Source organism: Pollicipes pollicipes, unplaced genomic scaffold (genome assembly GCF_011947565.3).
Source record: "Pollicipes pollicipes isolate AB1234 unplaced genomic scaffold, Ppol_2.1 Scaffold_7262;HRSCAF=8765_pilon_pilon_pilon, whole genome shotgun sequence".
Taxonomy (NCBI): Eukaryota; Metazoa; Arthropoda; class Thecostraca; order Pollicipedomorpha; family Pollicipedidae; genus Pollicipes; species Pollicipes pollicipes.
The window spans coordinates 19,268,145-19,282,945 of NW_023597055.1; the positions used below are offsets into that span (position 1 = coordinate 19,268,145).

General features: G+C 49.0%; 2 protein-coding genes across 2 annotated transcripts in view; both read right to left on the reverse strand.

Annotated features, from left to right (window-relative positions):
* Nucleotides 1–521: 521 nt before the first annotated feature.
* On the reverse strand, nucleotides 522–2,269 carry beg (malonyl-CoA-acyl carrier protein transacylase beg). Its single transcript, XM_037237833.1, has 2 exons — nucleotides 2,252–2,269; nucleotides 522–2,104 (listed from the first exon to the last, which is right to left on the reverse strand). The coding sequence occupies exons 1-2, from the start codon at nucleotides 2,267–2,269 to the stop codon at nucleotides 1,052–1,054; spliced, it is 1,071 nt and encodes a 356-aa protein (XP_037093728.1). The 3' UTR covers nucleotides 522–1,051.
* The window catches only part of LOC119114336 (calcium-binding protein E63-1), a gene marked incomplete at its 5' end in the record, with an annotated part of 38,884 nt that continues 26,286 nt past the window's right edge, over nucleotides 2,204–14,801 (reverse strand). Inside the window, 1 exon segment of the mRNA XM_037238532.1 lies at nucleotides 2,204–2,419. Within this exon segment, the coding sequence (XP_037094427.1) occupies nucleotides 2,376–2,419 (44 nt within the window). The 3' untranslated portion in view covers nucleotides 2,204–2,375.

Sequence of the window (14,801 nt, forward strand, 5' to 3'; positions counted from 1 at the left end):
CAGCGTCAGCAGCAGAGGTCAGCAGCAGCAGCTGGATAATCACATCAACGGTCACCATCAGCAGCGGCATCGACAGCAGGGGTCAGCAGAAAAAGCAGGATAATCACATCAATGGTCACCATCGGCAGCAGCAACAGCTGGGGTCAGCAGCAGCAGCAGCTGGATAATCACATCAACGGTCACCATCAGCAGCAGCATCAACAGCAGAGGTCAGCAGCAGCAGCTGGATAATAACATCAAGTCAACATAAGCAGCCGCTGAGCAGCGTATCAACAGCCATCATCAGCAGCCACCGGGCGGCACGTCAACAGCCACCGTCAGCAGCCACTCAGCGGCAGTGGCAGTCAGCAGTCGTAAACAGCGCATAGCGCTGGCTCAAAAATAGGTTTTCCGTATCGTGATGTAAATGGCGAATAGAGGCCGCACAGTGCTTACACCATGCGACGACTCCCCCCCCCCCCCCTCTGGATTGAAAATCATCCGCCACAATACGTGCCCCTAATATCATCAGTAAGTAGTTCATGCGTGTGCAGTTCAGTGAGAAAAAATCCATGGGGAGCATGGATTTGCATTTAGATTCAACTTGTGTACGCTTCGGTACATCATGCCCCAAACGTCACGTGCGACATCACTTACCCCCACCACCTCTCAGCGCTTCACTCAGATACCATCAGCCCGGAGCGAGCTCGTCCCTGACACTCTGTCATGACCAAACAACATACATACGCTGGGGATAAGACAACACGCATGCTGCTGAGAACGCAGTTCCTTCCAACTAACAAGGAAAACACCCAAAAGCTAGTTGCCGTATTTATGTGCAATCTTCATTTGGGAACGAGCGAATCTCTTCATACATCGGTGTTAGACCAGCACGACATGTGAACTGGACTGGCGACCACTTCACGATCAAAACCACGGCGATCAAACCACTTCACTCCGTCCAGCACGCACCGCTCTAACATAGCGGCCACATCTGCAGCACCAACGCGCCGTCACACGCTCTTCCGACCCGCCGTCGCGCCGCCAGCGCCTCTTGCGACGGCGACCGCAACTACGTCGGCACACTCTCGCACGAGTCCGCCGCCTTCGCGTTCACCTTGCCCAGGATCGTCTTGAGCGAGCTGCCCGGGCCGCACTCGAACGTCATGGGGAACGGCACGTCCGGCGACCGCTCGTACAGCACGTGCATCGTCTGCTCCCACTTGACGGGCCGCGTCAGCTGAAGCACCAGCTGGCGGCGCACCTGTTCCGCGGAGCGGTAGCGCCGCGCGTCCACGTTACTGTACACGGGCACGCGGGGCGCAGTGATCTTCGTGCGCCGGAGCGCGGCGCGCAGCGGCTCTACCGCCGGCCGCATGAGCTCCGAGTGGAACGCGCCGGCCACGCGCAGCCGCGTGCACCGGCGCAGCCCGAACTCGGCCGCGCGCTGCTCGATGAACTCCAACGCCTCGGCGCTGCCGGCCACCACCTTGCACTGCGGGAAGAGGAAGGCGGAGACGCGACAGTCGGCGCCCTCCACGCCGTGCTCCTCGCACCAGCGGCGCGCCAGCGCGCACGCGAACCCTACGCGCGCCTCCGGCCGGCCTATCACCGTCATCATTCCCGAGGGCGCCAGCTCGGCTGCCAACTGCATGGCCTCGCCGCGCACGCGCGCCAGCCGCACCGCGTCACGGAACGAGAGCGCGCCGGCGAACGCCAGCGCCGCCAGCTCACCCACGCTGAAGCCGGCCGCCGCCATGCACGACTCGACGACGCGCGGCCGCTCCTCGCGCAGGCGCTCGACGGCGGCCAGGGAGGTGACGAGCAGCGCCGGTTGCGCCCGGTCCGTGCGGTCCAGCTCGCGCGCCGGCCCGTCGCGGCACAGCGCCAGCAGGTCGTAGCCGAGCAGTGCGCTCGCCTCTTCGAACATGTCGGCCACGTGCGGGAACGGCAGCAGTGCGTCGGCCATGCCGACCCGCTGCGCGCCCTGGCCCGGGAAAAGCAGCACGGAGGTGGCGCGCGGATCGACCGGCGGCCTCCGCGAGCGACGCGCCTGACTCTGGCGGCCGCGCGAGCCCTCCGGGTACAGCGACGTGGCCCAGCGGTCATCGGCCGGCCCGCTGGGCTCGAGCAGCGACGACAGCGGCTGGCTCGGGCCGGCGCGCTCGTCGGCCGGGGGCGGCGGGCGGTCGTTACTGTCACCGCCGCCAGGGGCACTGCCGTCGCCGGACAGGCCGCGGACGGCAGGCCGAAGCCAGCGCAGCGGCCGCGCCAGGCGACACAGCGACATGACTCCCCTTCCACTCAGTCAACGCCCGGTTCAGACACCCGTCGGGGTCAGAGGTCACGTAGTCACGTCGTCACGACTGGTGGCGGTTGGATCAGCCAAGGACCATCTAGCTTGCTGATGTGAGCTTGAAGTCGTCAAGTTTTCTCAATCCTATTGGAAGCAGATGTCATTAGAAGATGAATATTAAATGCATACCTGATAAAGTCACACTCTATTTTTGTCAGTCATCCTATCAGTCTTGGCAAAATAGAGACAAGCCCAATGAAACCTCAACCCCTTAGACCTGATCCTTCACCCATATTTGATCCTGTACCTGTTATTGGAGTAAACAGAGCCATCAAACTTAACAGCTAGAAGACAATTTAGCATTAGCTCCTTGGGACAGCATGCAAATAAGCAATGTGATAATCACATGATGAGACATTTGTGCCATATCTTATGAGGACATGTTGTTTATGTGAAGTATATATATAAATATATACATATATATATATATATATATATATATAATATATATATACATATTTCTATCCACTAACCCCCTCTTTTGCATCTCAATCATATTTAATTTAAGGGTTGGAAACACCGATACACTTTTGGGGTTAAATGTGGTCAAGGTTGTAGCATATTATTATGGTCTGTTCAGTAAACCCATGTTTCAACTTTGGCTATGAGCTTCCTCTTACACTGTAAAAATGATGCTAGGTTTTATTCTAAGTGTCCCTCTGGGAGGCATGTGTGCATAAGTCATGCTTTCTGTTATGGGATTGATTTAGGTTATAGCATTGTGACCAAATTGAAGCTTCAAAACCAGCAAAGCTTCAGTTTTCAGAGCTTGCTGGGATTAACAGCTGGTGAGAAGCTGATTACCCCCATGGGACAGACAATGAGTTACAGTTACAGTTAGGGTAATAATTACAGTTCCTAGCACAATTCTGCATGATGGCCACATCAAATTAGCTAGGACCCAACACATTTGTTGTATGGCATCTGAGTTACACCAATATTATGTACCAAAGGTGGCTCATTTACAACCAGTGGCAAATATCCTGGGATGCTTTGACTTCAAATACTGTTCTGAATTACTTCATGGTGGTAAGAACAGGATGAAGACCTGAACCTGTATTAGCAACTAAGTATTATCAAGGCCATCCCAGTGAACTATACATCCAATGAGTAAAAGATGGGCCATATGATAACTGGAAATGGTGCATTTTCTTAACACACCATCTGCATGACTTCAATACGTACTTTTAAGATTGCCACTGCCACTGACAACACATCCAGCTGCTCAGATGGCATTGACAACATGCTCAGCTGCTCAGCTGGCACTGACAACATGCTCAGCTGCAGGGGTATGTGGGCCATACAGCTTCACCAGCCACCCACCCTGACTGGAAGAATGGACACCACAGGGAATCAAACCTTGTACCCCTGGTTACACAGATGTACACCTTAACCACTGTACTAGCAGCATCCTAGGATTTTGGTTCTGAGCTTCTGGTCCTATGAGTTTGTAAATCAGCCTCCAGTGCCATTTGCTGGCATCACTGCCAACTGTGACAGACTGTCAACCATGACAGGGACTTGTGTGTTTGTTGCGGACATACAACTAAGAAACTCTCAGGACTAGAACTGCATGCCTACATATGAACCAACATTCACATGAAGAGCATGTCTAGCAACTTATTAACCAGTCTGCAAAAAAAAACATCCACTGCACTGGACTCCTATTCAATACTGATGCGGTGAACATTGCTTATGAATGACGCTCAGGGCACACCAAACAACACTAAATTTTCACACCATTTTTCAGTGAGCAAATGCTTCCAGATTTTCCTGCCCAGAATTACCTTTGTAGCATCACACTACTTGGAACGGTGGCCCTATATGCATTAAAATTGGTGCACACTGGCACAAGACTGAGCATTGAACATTTATGATGTATACATACCAAAATTGCCGCATTTTACCAATGGTCAGTGGGCTATATTTGGAATAACCACGCGTTTAAAATATGGCTCGTTAATAGCCTGGAAGGGTTTCAACCAGCACTGCAAAGGTTGAATGCGGCCGCCTTTCACACTCCCACCCATTCCTTTCACAAATGTGGTAATGTCTACAGGCTACAATATACCAGTACGTGAGACTCCACCTTTGGAAACGACACCATTACGACATCTTTACTTCCTTCACAAGTAAAATCTCCCAGTAACCCCACCTGCCCTGTTGCCGGCCTCACTCACGTGCCAAACGCCCTGCAGCCGCCTCTTCGCTAGTCCTCTGCAGGACCGGGAAACGCGAAAAATCCGCTTACTGAAGTGCGCCAGAACAAAAAATAAAGCGTCGTGCTCGCCGACACATACTGCCCCTTGAATATGGCAGCTTACATAAATTATCGTTCTGTTAAAAAAAGACGGACAAAAAACTAACAAGTCAAAAAGGCCGCGTTCAAGGCTTTTGAGTCCGTCCATATCTTCGTTACGCATGGAGTTGGAAGGGGGTTTCGATGGACCGGAACGCTAGGGTGGCGGGGGAGGGGAGGGGGGGGGGGGGGTAGCGAAACATCACGCTCAGGTTTGATCGTAAGTCATAGTTGTGTTAAAATAATTTTCGAGTGGGGTGCTTTTATGTTTGTGGAAGGGTCTTTCCAGCTGCTCCAGATTTTCGGTGGGCCAGATTCTCCTGCCTACTTTGCAGCTTTGCAATATGCTTGGCCGGATAGTGTGGAAAATGTGGGTCCAGCCAGCGGGGCAGGCTGCAAAGTGGTCAGCAAGTTATGACCCACAAAATAGCGGGAGCAAGTGAACAGCATGCTCCCACAAAAGTCACGCCCATCTTTTATTTTCTAAAACCTCGAAACTCGATACCGTTGCCTTTGTCTGGCGGCAACCAACACAACCGTCTATGTTCAGCATCTCTTGCTCAATTGGGAGCCAAAAGGACGTTAACTTATTGATTCGTCGTAGAAGTAGTAGCTGGACACGACGTAAGTAGGAGGAGGGGAGGGAGAAGGGTAACCATCGTGTGGCCAGCGGAGTTAAAAATGGTCCAAAATGCGTAACGCAATGTTTAGACAACCCCCACCCGCCCCCACGTTCTTTATAAACCTGCTCACCCGAATGAATTCTTCGGCGTTGATTCCAACGAACAGAGTTCAAGCGAAGTGCATAAATCGGCCAATCCTGCCTTCAGTCATCACGGTTTGCTCAAAGATTTTGCAAACCCAACGAAGAAATTAAACTGTACACAGGCAGCGCTGGTTGCCGAGCCAGGGGTGTCATGTTGCATATTTTCATAGGGGTGGTTCTGAGCCCCCCGCCCCCGCCCAAATGCCGGCTTTGAGACAGGGGCGTAGTTTCGCTGAATTGGCTGGAGACTGAACAGGGAAAAAATAAAATATGCCCCAAAATACACACAGAAAAAGCTACCTTCCCATCTTTGACCCACTTTTCCCGATGTTGGGGGAAGTGGGGGGGGGGGGGGGGGGGGGGGAGCTGTGCCTAGAGGGCCTCAACTGAAAAGGGAACTTCACCCCCAATGCTGTTCCTAGCCATTTCAATGCATGTGAGCCAAAAGGCAATACTAGGTGAAAGAAACGCAGAACAATTATCGTAAGTTTTGGTACAGTAGGCGCCCAGACGCATCATTATTAGCATAATGCTTATGCGTGACAAGCACTATCCTGTTGGTACGTAAAGTTTCCGTTAAATCAATTCCTTCATATGACAGGCCAATGTACAGATATTTGACGAGTTTGTCACATAATACCACTCAGAATGAAATGGAGAGCAATTCACTGCAACACGCGGCAGCTTTTAAAAATACGGAGAGGCCCAGATAAAAATAAACCCATGCTTCAGTCAGCAGTGGCAGGTGCATTCGTCACGGTGCAGGAATCTCCCCGCCCTGCTGGAACCACTCTTGTTCCGATCGATGCTGTCAAGTCGTCCCAGGGCCGCCCAGAAGGGTGTACGAGTATACGAGATTCGTTACCGCTCGTATACCGCTCGTATACCGCCCAGAAGGGTATACGAGCGGTAGCCATGTACCGTTCTGAGGCGATGTTGACAAGATAGTCGTTCTCATCCCACGAGGCATCTTTTGTATAGTCATGTTTTGACGAATGCGAGATCCTGATGATGACTACTTTTGTTTTGTATCACGTTTGGTCATTTAATGGTCGTTTTAACATCATCGCAGTCTTCATTGTGCGGGAAACACACTTGTTGCTGCAAACGCTGGTTAACTTTCATCTGGGCCACCCTGTATAAACGGTATCATGGTCAACGCAAAGAGACACATAGAAACAATTGGTCTATTCCACTTTTATGCAACTTCTTCGCAAACCAGATTCAACGCTAACTTGAAAACCTGCGACACAGAATGGATACACTTAATGTTCCATGTATCCGTTCTCACGGAAAACAAAGAAATTTTAGCATGCCTTTACCATGCTTTATCACTTCAGCGTGTTATCACAACTATGGATCAGACGATTTATGCATCGTTCTCCCCATTTGCGACATAAGGACCACTTTCTCAGAAGTCACGTGGTGTATGAAATTGCAATGGTGTAAGATTAGTGAGGTCATGAAACTTTTTAAAGGTTTAGTCCAAACCTTTTGCTTGAATGCATTTCTGAAACGAGCGCCCATGCCGAGCAGCGCCTGCTTTGCGGGCCCTGACCCCATCATACAATTCTGAGTCGGCGGCAAAACTTTGCAGCGAAAGCTCAACGTGTTGCAATGCTCGCCACGGTCCATCCTGCCTCTGACGTCACATGACCATTCGCGACACCGCTGCCGCCGGCCGCGAGCTATCCCAGTGGAAAACAAATAGCAAACGCCTGAAGCGACTCAAACCCACCACGCCAAAGGTCTGTGAGTCGGAAGGCAAGCGCTCAAACCAGCTGAGTTATTGGGACGTTCTCAAGTATATTGCGGGATGAGACGATTAGACTACAGTTTGGCGGTATATCTTCCACATGGTTGCACCACCAAAAGGGCATCGAATAATTTCATCAGCACATCTCGAGCGATGTGTTCCAGACTGATATATATATATATATATATATATATATATATATATATATATATATATATATATATATATATATATATATATATATATATATATCGGGATGATGTTGATAGCCTGTTTCGAAGAGATCTGAACATGAGCACTTCGCCGAAACGCCGAGTTCCCACAAAATAACGAATGTTTTTTATAGCGTGGTTAAACCACTGCCTCCTGATATGCTGAATGGCAACAACTCTCAACATGAAAACTGCCAGCACACACTAGATTACAATATTTTTACAGTTACATTTACAAGGTAGAAGATTCAAGGTCTTTCTTGTTAATAGCATCTTCCAACGTGGACCAAAGCGTTGGTCACGCTACCAGCCTCTTCCACAACGGCGAATTGTAACCGAGCCTGCTTCATTAAGAACCCTGAAAATTGGAAAGGCCTTGGCATAACTGCTTCCTATCCGCGACTCCCGTGCCTGTGGTCGTGACGCGGATTGCGTTCCTTGAAAGAAGCAGTAATTGATCAACTTATATGTTACTTTGCACTGGATTCTTCCGCCAATTGCACACTCTTCTTGCAGACAGTTGGTACCTTACGCAAACGCAAGCTTTCACAGAGAACATGAGGGCTTTCCACGCTGATATGAAGCAAAGTCTGCATGCATTGTAAATCTGCTGGAGAGGTTCCTACGTATCATGTTTTGACGCGACTCAACAATGCCGCATGCATATTTGATGAGGTGTTTTATGATAGTTTAGAACGCTCGCGGCGAAAACGCCCCATTTAAATGTTAATAGTGAGACGAGTGCCAACACAAAATTAAAAGCAACGACGAAACCACCACGACGAAAATTTCGTGGTTGGGCTTCAAACAAATGATCTTCACTTCACGTGCGCGTGGAGTTGACAGTCCGTTCAGACGATATTCCAGCGCTGCGTTCACCCACTCAAGAACAGCTTCCGATTCAGCGTATTCGCATTCACGTGTAAAGCAGCTTGTCAAGAAACCTGCTCTAGACAAGAGAGCTTCGTTATCAGTCTGGAGAGAACCAAACCACATGCTCGCGTTTCCATGACGACCGAAATATAAAAAAACGAGAGCTTCGTTATCAGTCTGGAGAGAACCAAACCACATGCTCACGTTTCCATGATGACCGAAATACCGATAGGTCACTTACACCTGCGTGGCACGTCCGGTCACGGAACTGCCTATTGATGCAGCACACAGCACAGCGATTCTGTTCCGGCAACACTCATCGTGGCGATCTCAGGCAGACATCTGTGAAACGTTACGGATTGGATAACGTTATGTTCCGTTCAAGGTTTGGCTGGTTTCCAGAACACTGCAGGCCCAGCCGGACACTTATTCGCATCTCATGAATCTCGATGCGCTTCTCCCAGATCACAGTAGGATCGCGGAGTCTGGCAGCTTTCTTGGCAAGTCTCGCATTTGTATTCCGGCTGTTGGCAGCTTTTCGACGAAACGGTTTGCTGTTCCCTAGGGGTGATAAATACATGGAGTCATATTTCGGAATTTGTTTTTGAGAAGCTTTACCGTATCTGCACAAATGCTTAAGAACTGTTCACATTCTGAGCCTATGCAAATGTTGCCGCATTTCATGTCCAGGGTACATACATTATGTAAGACTATTGGCCGGTGAATATCGTTCGTCTGTACATGCGAGCGCCAGCTGTAATCGGTTTTGGTACCACAACACTATTTAAAGCGCTCGAGACATTTCTTTGTTGTAAAATCGCCAATCTCCTGGGAACAGCATCTGCATTCTGGTAAGAAGTCCATCCGCCTCGGCTGACGCAGAAATAAGCTATCACTCGTATTTGCTGCAACATAAATGGGTCTTTATTAAGCGTTCGCATTTCCAACAGCCGGAAACCTCATGTCATGAAACAAAGAAAAAAATGACACCACGTCGATGTGAAAGCGACATGATAACAAACCAGACGTTTTTGTCAATAATGCGTGCTGCCAACGTGGGTTTCGTAAAAATAATATCGCTTCGGCGAGAATTCTGAAATCGAGTTATTCTGCGCATGCCATGTCTCACAAATTTCGTTTTCACTGGGGCTTAAGCGCTTGGGTGAGGGTTAATTTGACCTCAGTAGGTTTTTCTAGAAAAAATTCGGACAACGCGGCCTAGTCGTGCCAGACTGTGCGTAGCTGTAGGCAAATGGATAACATATATCTCGGTACAACAAATATATGCTTCTTACAATGTCGCTGACCTATGGCAGGTCAGACCGTGGCTGTCAGCGAAGGCAATTTCCAGGAAATTATTCAGTCTGATGCGACAACGGAATGCTGGATGAAGCCATACATCTATGGCATAACTTTTTAGGTAAATAAACAGTTACATCCTGAGTATCAACAAATTCCATTGACCTAGGGTAAGGTATGAAAGTCAGACCATGGCCTGAGCCAGCTTGCTTTTTTCTCGAGAGCTTGCTGAATGATTCAGTTTCTGGCGCTCTTTTTGATATTGCTGAGAAGAGGGATCGCAACAGACATGCTCCATGAGCTTCTTAAGGATGATGGTAGTTCACTGACCTAAAATGACCAAGATGAACATTGTGTTCTCAGGAACATATTGCCTTGCTTAACCCTTGACGCCTATTCAAATGCCAAACTAAAATCCGTCTCGTAGGATTTTGGTCGCCATGAACTTGTCAAGCCAAAAGAAGTAACTTACCTTAAACCAACACCGGTAACCTTTTGCTTAGGACAGGTGTCTAAGCTTATGCCGGTTGCATGAGGTTTGAGGTAAATTTGGAGACTAGCTGGACTTTAACCTCATTTGATTTTATTTCACCTGAATGTCATGACACATGCACCTTGACTTTAGTCACCAGTGAACTCACATACAAACAACCCATCTTGGGAATTTAGCGTTTCTAGCATCTTAATTATTCAGATTTCTGGGGTCAAATTGACCTTCCTCCACACCCTAGCGAATGGTATTCAACCGGCCACCCGGACACGTGTTAAGCAATTGTTGGCAGGTCAGTCATTCACCCCAGATCGATGTGATGATGATTTGGGCTTTGGGGCGCACCGACTACTTTGGTCATATGGCGCCCATATTTACCCCAGATCAAAACGCAGTGCTAGAAAAGGCCTTAAAGGGAGTATTTCATATTTGCATGACGTTCCGAACTTAGCTTGCCAATTTGAAAAGTTCACAGCCCTGCCCATCATGAGACAAACACCCTCTAGTTTCTAAGCTATGCGCCTGCAAAGATGTGCAGACTATCTCATGTAGACAACTTCAAGGTCATTCAGACATGCATGTCACCATAAAAACGTCAATTAAATCCTGCCACCTTATTGGCCATGAAACGTTCAGGCCCAAAATAAACATCAGTCCAGCGTCGAACGTCAAGTGGTTCAAATCCAGCGCTCGTGAGCACGATTTCTAAAGATAACGGATGCCAACTGGCCCTCAGTGAATGTTGGGCAGCATGTGCAATTTCCAATCACCATCTGCTTGTTTGATTGTTTGGATCATAGCTCTGTCGACCAGAAGTGATCTGTCCAGGGCTACTGGATGAAGGAGGATTAATAACGATTGGTCGGGACTATATACGCCTGGGGTGCCAACCACCAGGGACCTCTTTGCAGGGTGTGCGCTGGCCGCCTAGTCGGTATGCCTCTTCAGGGGGCTTCTCGGCCCGCTCGTGGCTGACGTGTGCAGCCTGCCCCGCACGAGCGGGTCGTTGCGAGGATGCAGGGTGATGCAAGGCAGTGAATAAAAGGGTGCAATATCCAGTCGCGATTTGGTTGTTTGGATTAGAGTCCATTCGACCAGAAATGATCATTTCAGGGGTGCGCGCTGAAGGGAAGTGGTTTGCGGTCGGGAAGGCTCGCATGCGCGTGGGGGCCAACCACCCAGATTTAACCCGGGCACGTACCCTGGGTACCCGGCCGCGGTTTCCCTTCTCACGGGGCTCTCAGCCAACTCGTGGCTGGCGCATGCAGCCTGCCCCAGTCAAGCGGGCGTCGCGAGGATGCAGAATGAAGCAAGGAGCATATTTACTAAATATATAAATGATGTTGGCCAAAGAAGTCTTTCCTGTTAAAAGCATATCAATACTTATGAGTGGGCTTATTTTATGATATCTTATACTTGCTTCAATATCTTCGAATGTTGAGCGTTGCGCTCTTCCGTTTCTTGTCGTTAAGACAAAGCAGGAAGAATTCAAAAGGCTTGTTACGGCCAAACCATTTGCAGACTGATTTTTTCCGTCCCATCCGACTTGTTCAGCTCCACGCAAGGTTTACCGCAAAGCATATAGCGCGCTACGAAGAATACGATTTCCCGGCCTCTTTGACAGGAAGCGGTGGAAAGGAGACGGCACCTTGGCATTAGCAGAAGGGGGGGGGGGGGGCAACGGGACAGTGTTCACAACACCTTACCCCGTTTCATTTTCCCGCCACTTTGGGCCAGTCGTTCGATACCGGGGCAATACCAAGAGAGCCAAGTCTCTGCGATGGGTGCTCTTGTGCATCCTAACGAGCACAGTACCGAGGCCTTGAAGGCGACGAGTATTCGCAGACCTGACTTGCGGCAGCTGAGAAGCCCAGCCGCATTTTAACAGCTGCCCCGCGCCCGCCCGCGAACGTCTTTGACGTAGCTTACGTCCATTCGTCCATACTTCAGAGGCCGGGGGCTGTTCCGGGAGGGCGTAGGCGGCTGTCAGGCGACAGAGTGTCTGCCGCGCCTCCAGACACGCTCTCACGCCTGACGAGACAGTTCCCCTCCCCCTCCGCCCACTATAAGCGGTGGAACGCTGGCGGCTGGCCTCTGCACTTGAGCCGCGGCGGGACAGGCGGACGAGTCCATTGCGGCAAAGAGTAGGGTCGGACAACGCTGGAGAGTCCATCACTGCCGCCTCCATGGCTGGGGTCTGCAAGAGGACTTACCTGGCTGTGACAAGTTTGGTGAGGAGGGCTGCTGGACCTTGCAAAAGGCTTTAGCAGAAGTAACTAACCCATGGCTGGGCACCTACGCCACAGAGACAGTCTGAAGAAGTTCTGAAAGCGCCTCTGGTCTACCGGCCAGCCATTTCGATTAGCTGTTGCGGGAATGCTTGAAGTTTGCGCTAGGCTGTTCACGCTGGCAGCGGCCTGGCGTCCAGACTTCTCGGAACAGGGCGGCTCATGTGGTTACCATGGTAACCTGTCTGGGCATTAGATTCTGCGTCGTGAAATGCACACATTCATCACGGGCTAGGTCTTAAGATAGTGTTTTTCCATTGCACCGTTAATAACATTACCCACCAAAAAACGCAACTGACATACCTTGCCCGACGCGCTTGCTGTATTTTCTACACATGCTAAATCAAATTTGTCGGTAATGCCAATTTTCTCGAAATCCCTCGGCACTGGTCAGAATTTCTATTTCAAGAAACCGGTCCCTTTTTAACCCTGAAATCCTTTTGCCCGCGCCTTGCTGGCCTGCTGGCTTGAGGCAGCATGTCTTATTCTTGTCCCGAAATGGTAGAGTGCATTTTGTACTATGCTTCTAATATATTTTAGTCCTGTAACATACCAACCATTAAATGCAATTTCGCTCAGGTGCTGTCCAAACAGGATATTGTTAAATCTGGCCAATATCCAGTGTCTTCAAAATACAAAATCAATAAATTTCACAAGGACGCTGTACCCACACCGAGGCCTGCTGTTAGAAATCAACTATGAACTGCAGAGAACTGAACATCTTCACATGATGTTCAATTCACTGCAGTGGAAGCAAAACTGTACTGGCCACAATTTGGGCATGAGATATAAAAGTTCATGATCTAGATATGTTCAGCCCCATGCCCCTTCACAGCCACGTAACACATATTGTTGGACTGGCACCTACGCAAAATTGGTATGCCTTATCCGAATGCCTCCACTGAGTGCAGCCACCTTCTATTCACATCTCGCGTTATTCACCACCACATGGCACACTCAGATTTACCTACACTTACCAGCTCCTCACAATCCCTTCTGCTAACACACACCAGGACACCAATCCAGATGATCGACGACGCTCAGTGCCGTGATGGTGCACGTTTTTAGGCGGACCGCGCCACGCTGACAGTCATGAAATAATGTGCAGCGATGATAATGACTTGATTAGTTTTAAAGTATCGCATCTGCAACATACTAATTCTTACGAGGAAAAGGGTGTCTAAAGTTGTATCAGTGAATCAAATTACATGCATTATTCCCTTTATCAACAAATCTGATACACAAACTCAAACTTAAACGAAGGACTTGGCACTCAGTCGACGACACCGTGACGTCATATACGGTTCATATGGCCAGTTAACGCATTCAGAGGCGTCCAAATTTTTTTTTGCGCAGAGGAAACTACGCAGTGAGGACGAGGGGCACACTGAAAACTGAATGAAAAGGAGCCTTTAAAAAATTGGGAGTCCAGGCCATCGACAAAATTATTTATTTTTCAGTGTTTTAATGCGCGGAAGTTCATGGCGCTCGGGTTTCATTCGTAAAAGCAACAATCACGTTAGTATCGTTCGGCTGATTTTATCAAACTGTCCGAAAAAAGCTTCGGCAGCTGTATGGGCCGATATTGAGATGGAATTATCCACGTGGTTTTCCGTGGACGTTGTAAGTAGACACACTAAGTGTGGCAGCCCCAGTCATCTTTACGATTTGGCGCGGAAAGTACCAGCAACACTAATTTGGATCTACTAGCTCAATTAAGGGGCTGGATAATTGCTCTCTTGCCCTCGCCCTGCTGCGCCGTCGCTGTCTACACCTACAACAAAAGGGTTCCTGCAAGCGTGCAAAGGGCCACACTGACATGTATAGGAAGCCCAGCCTGATATGACAGTAGTAATAGCTTTATTCCTCGGAGAAAAAAACAACAACATTAGAATGAAGACATAGATCGACTGATATTTTGGCAACATACATTTATTGAAACAGTAGCAGAAGGGCATTCAAAATTGCCTGCCTGTGATCCTTCTGGATTTTTTCTTTTTTTTAAACAGCAAGCCACATTTTTTACAGGACACCATTCATTCATTCAAACATTCAGGGATTAAACAAAGAGCGATTGCCAGCCATTACCAAGATACAGTAGATGTCTTAAATTTGGAATACGCGAAAATACGTGTGCATGAAACAAATTCAAGCAAACAGGCATCACGTATCACACTTCATTCAAACATATAAGCGAATTGAAGTAAACAGGCATCACACATCAAGCATCAGTTATACATGCGAGCGGTTTCAATTGAACAGGCATCGAACATCACGCGTCAGGCATCATTTACATATGTGAACGGTTTTAAGCTAGCACACTTCACACATCAAAGCATGTATCGCGTTCACATAATCGGCCATGATGAGCCCTGTAAGCTAAGATGTAGTCGCCGACCTTTTATAAGAATAGATCCACTTATTTTGCTGTCTGGGTGATCTTGTGCCCTATAGATGACTTTGGGTCCTAAAAAGGACATAGG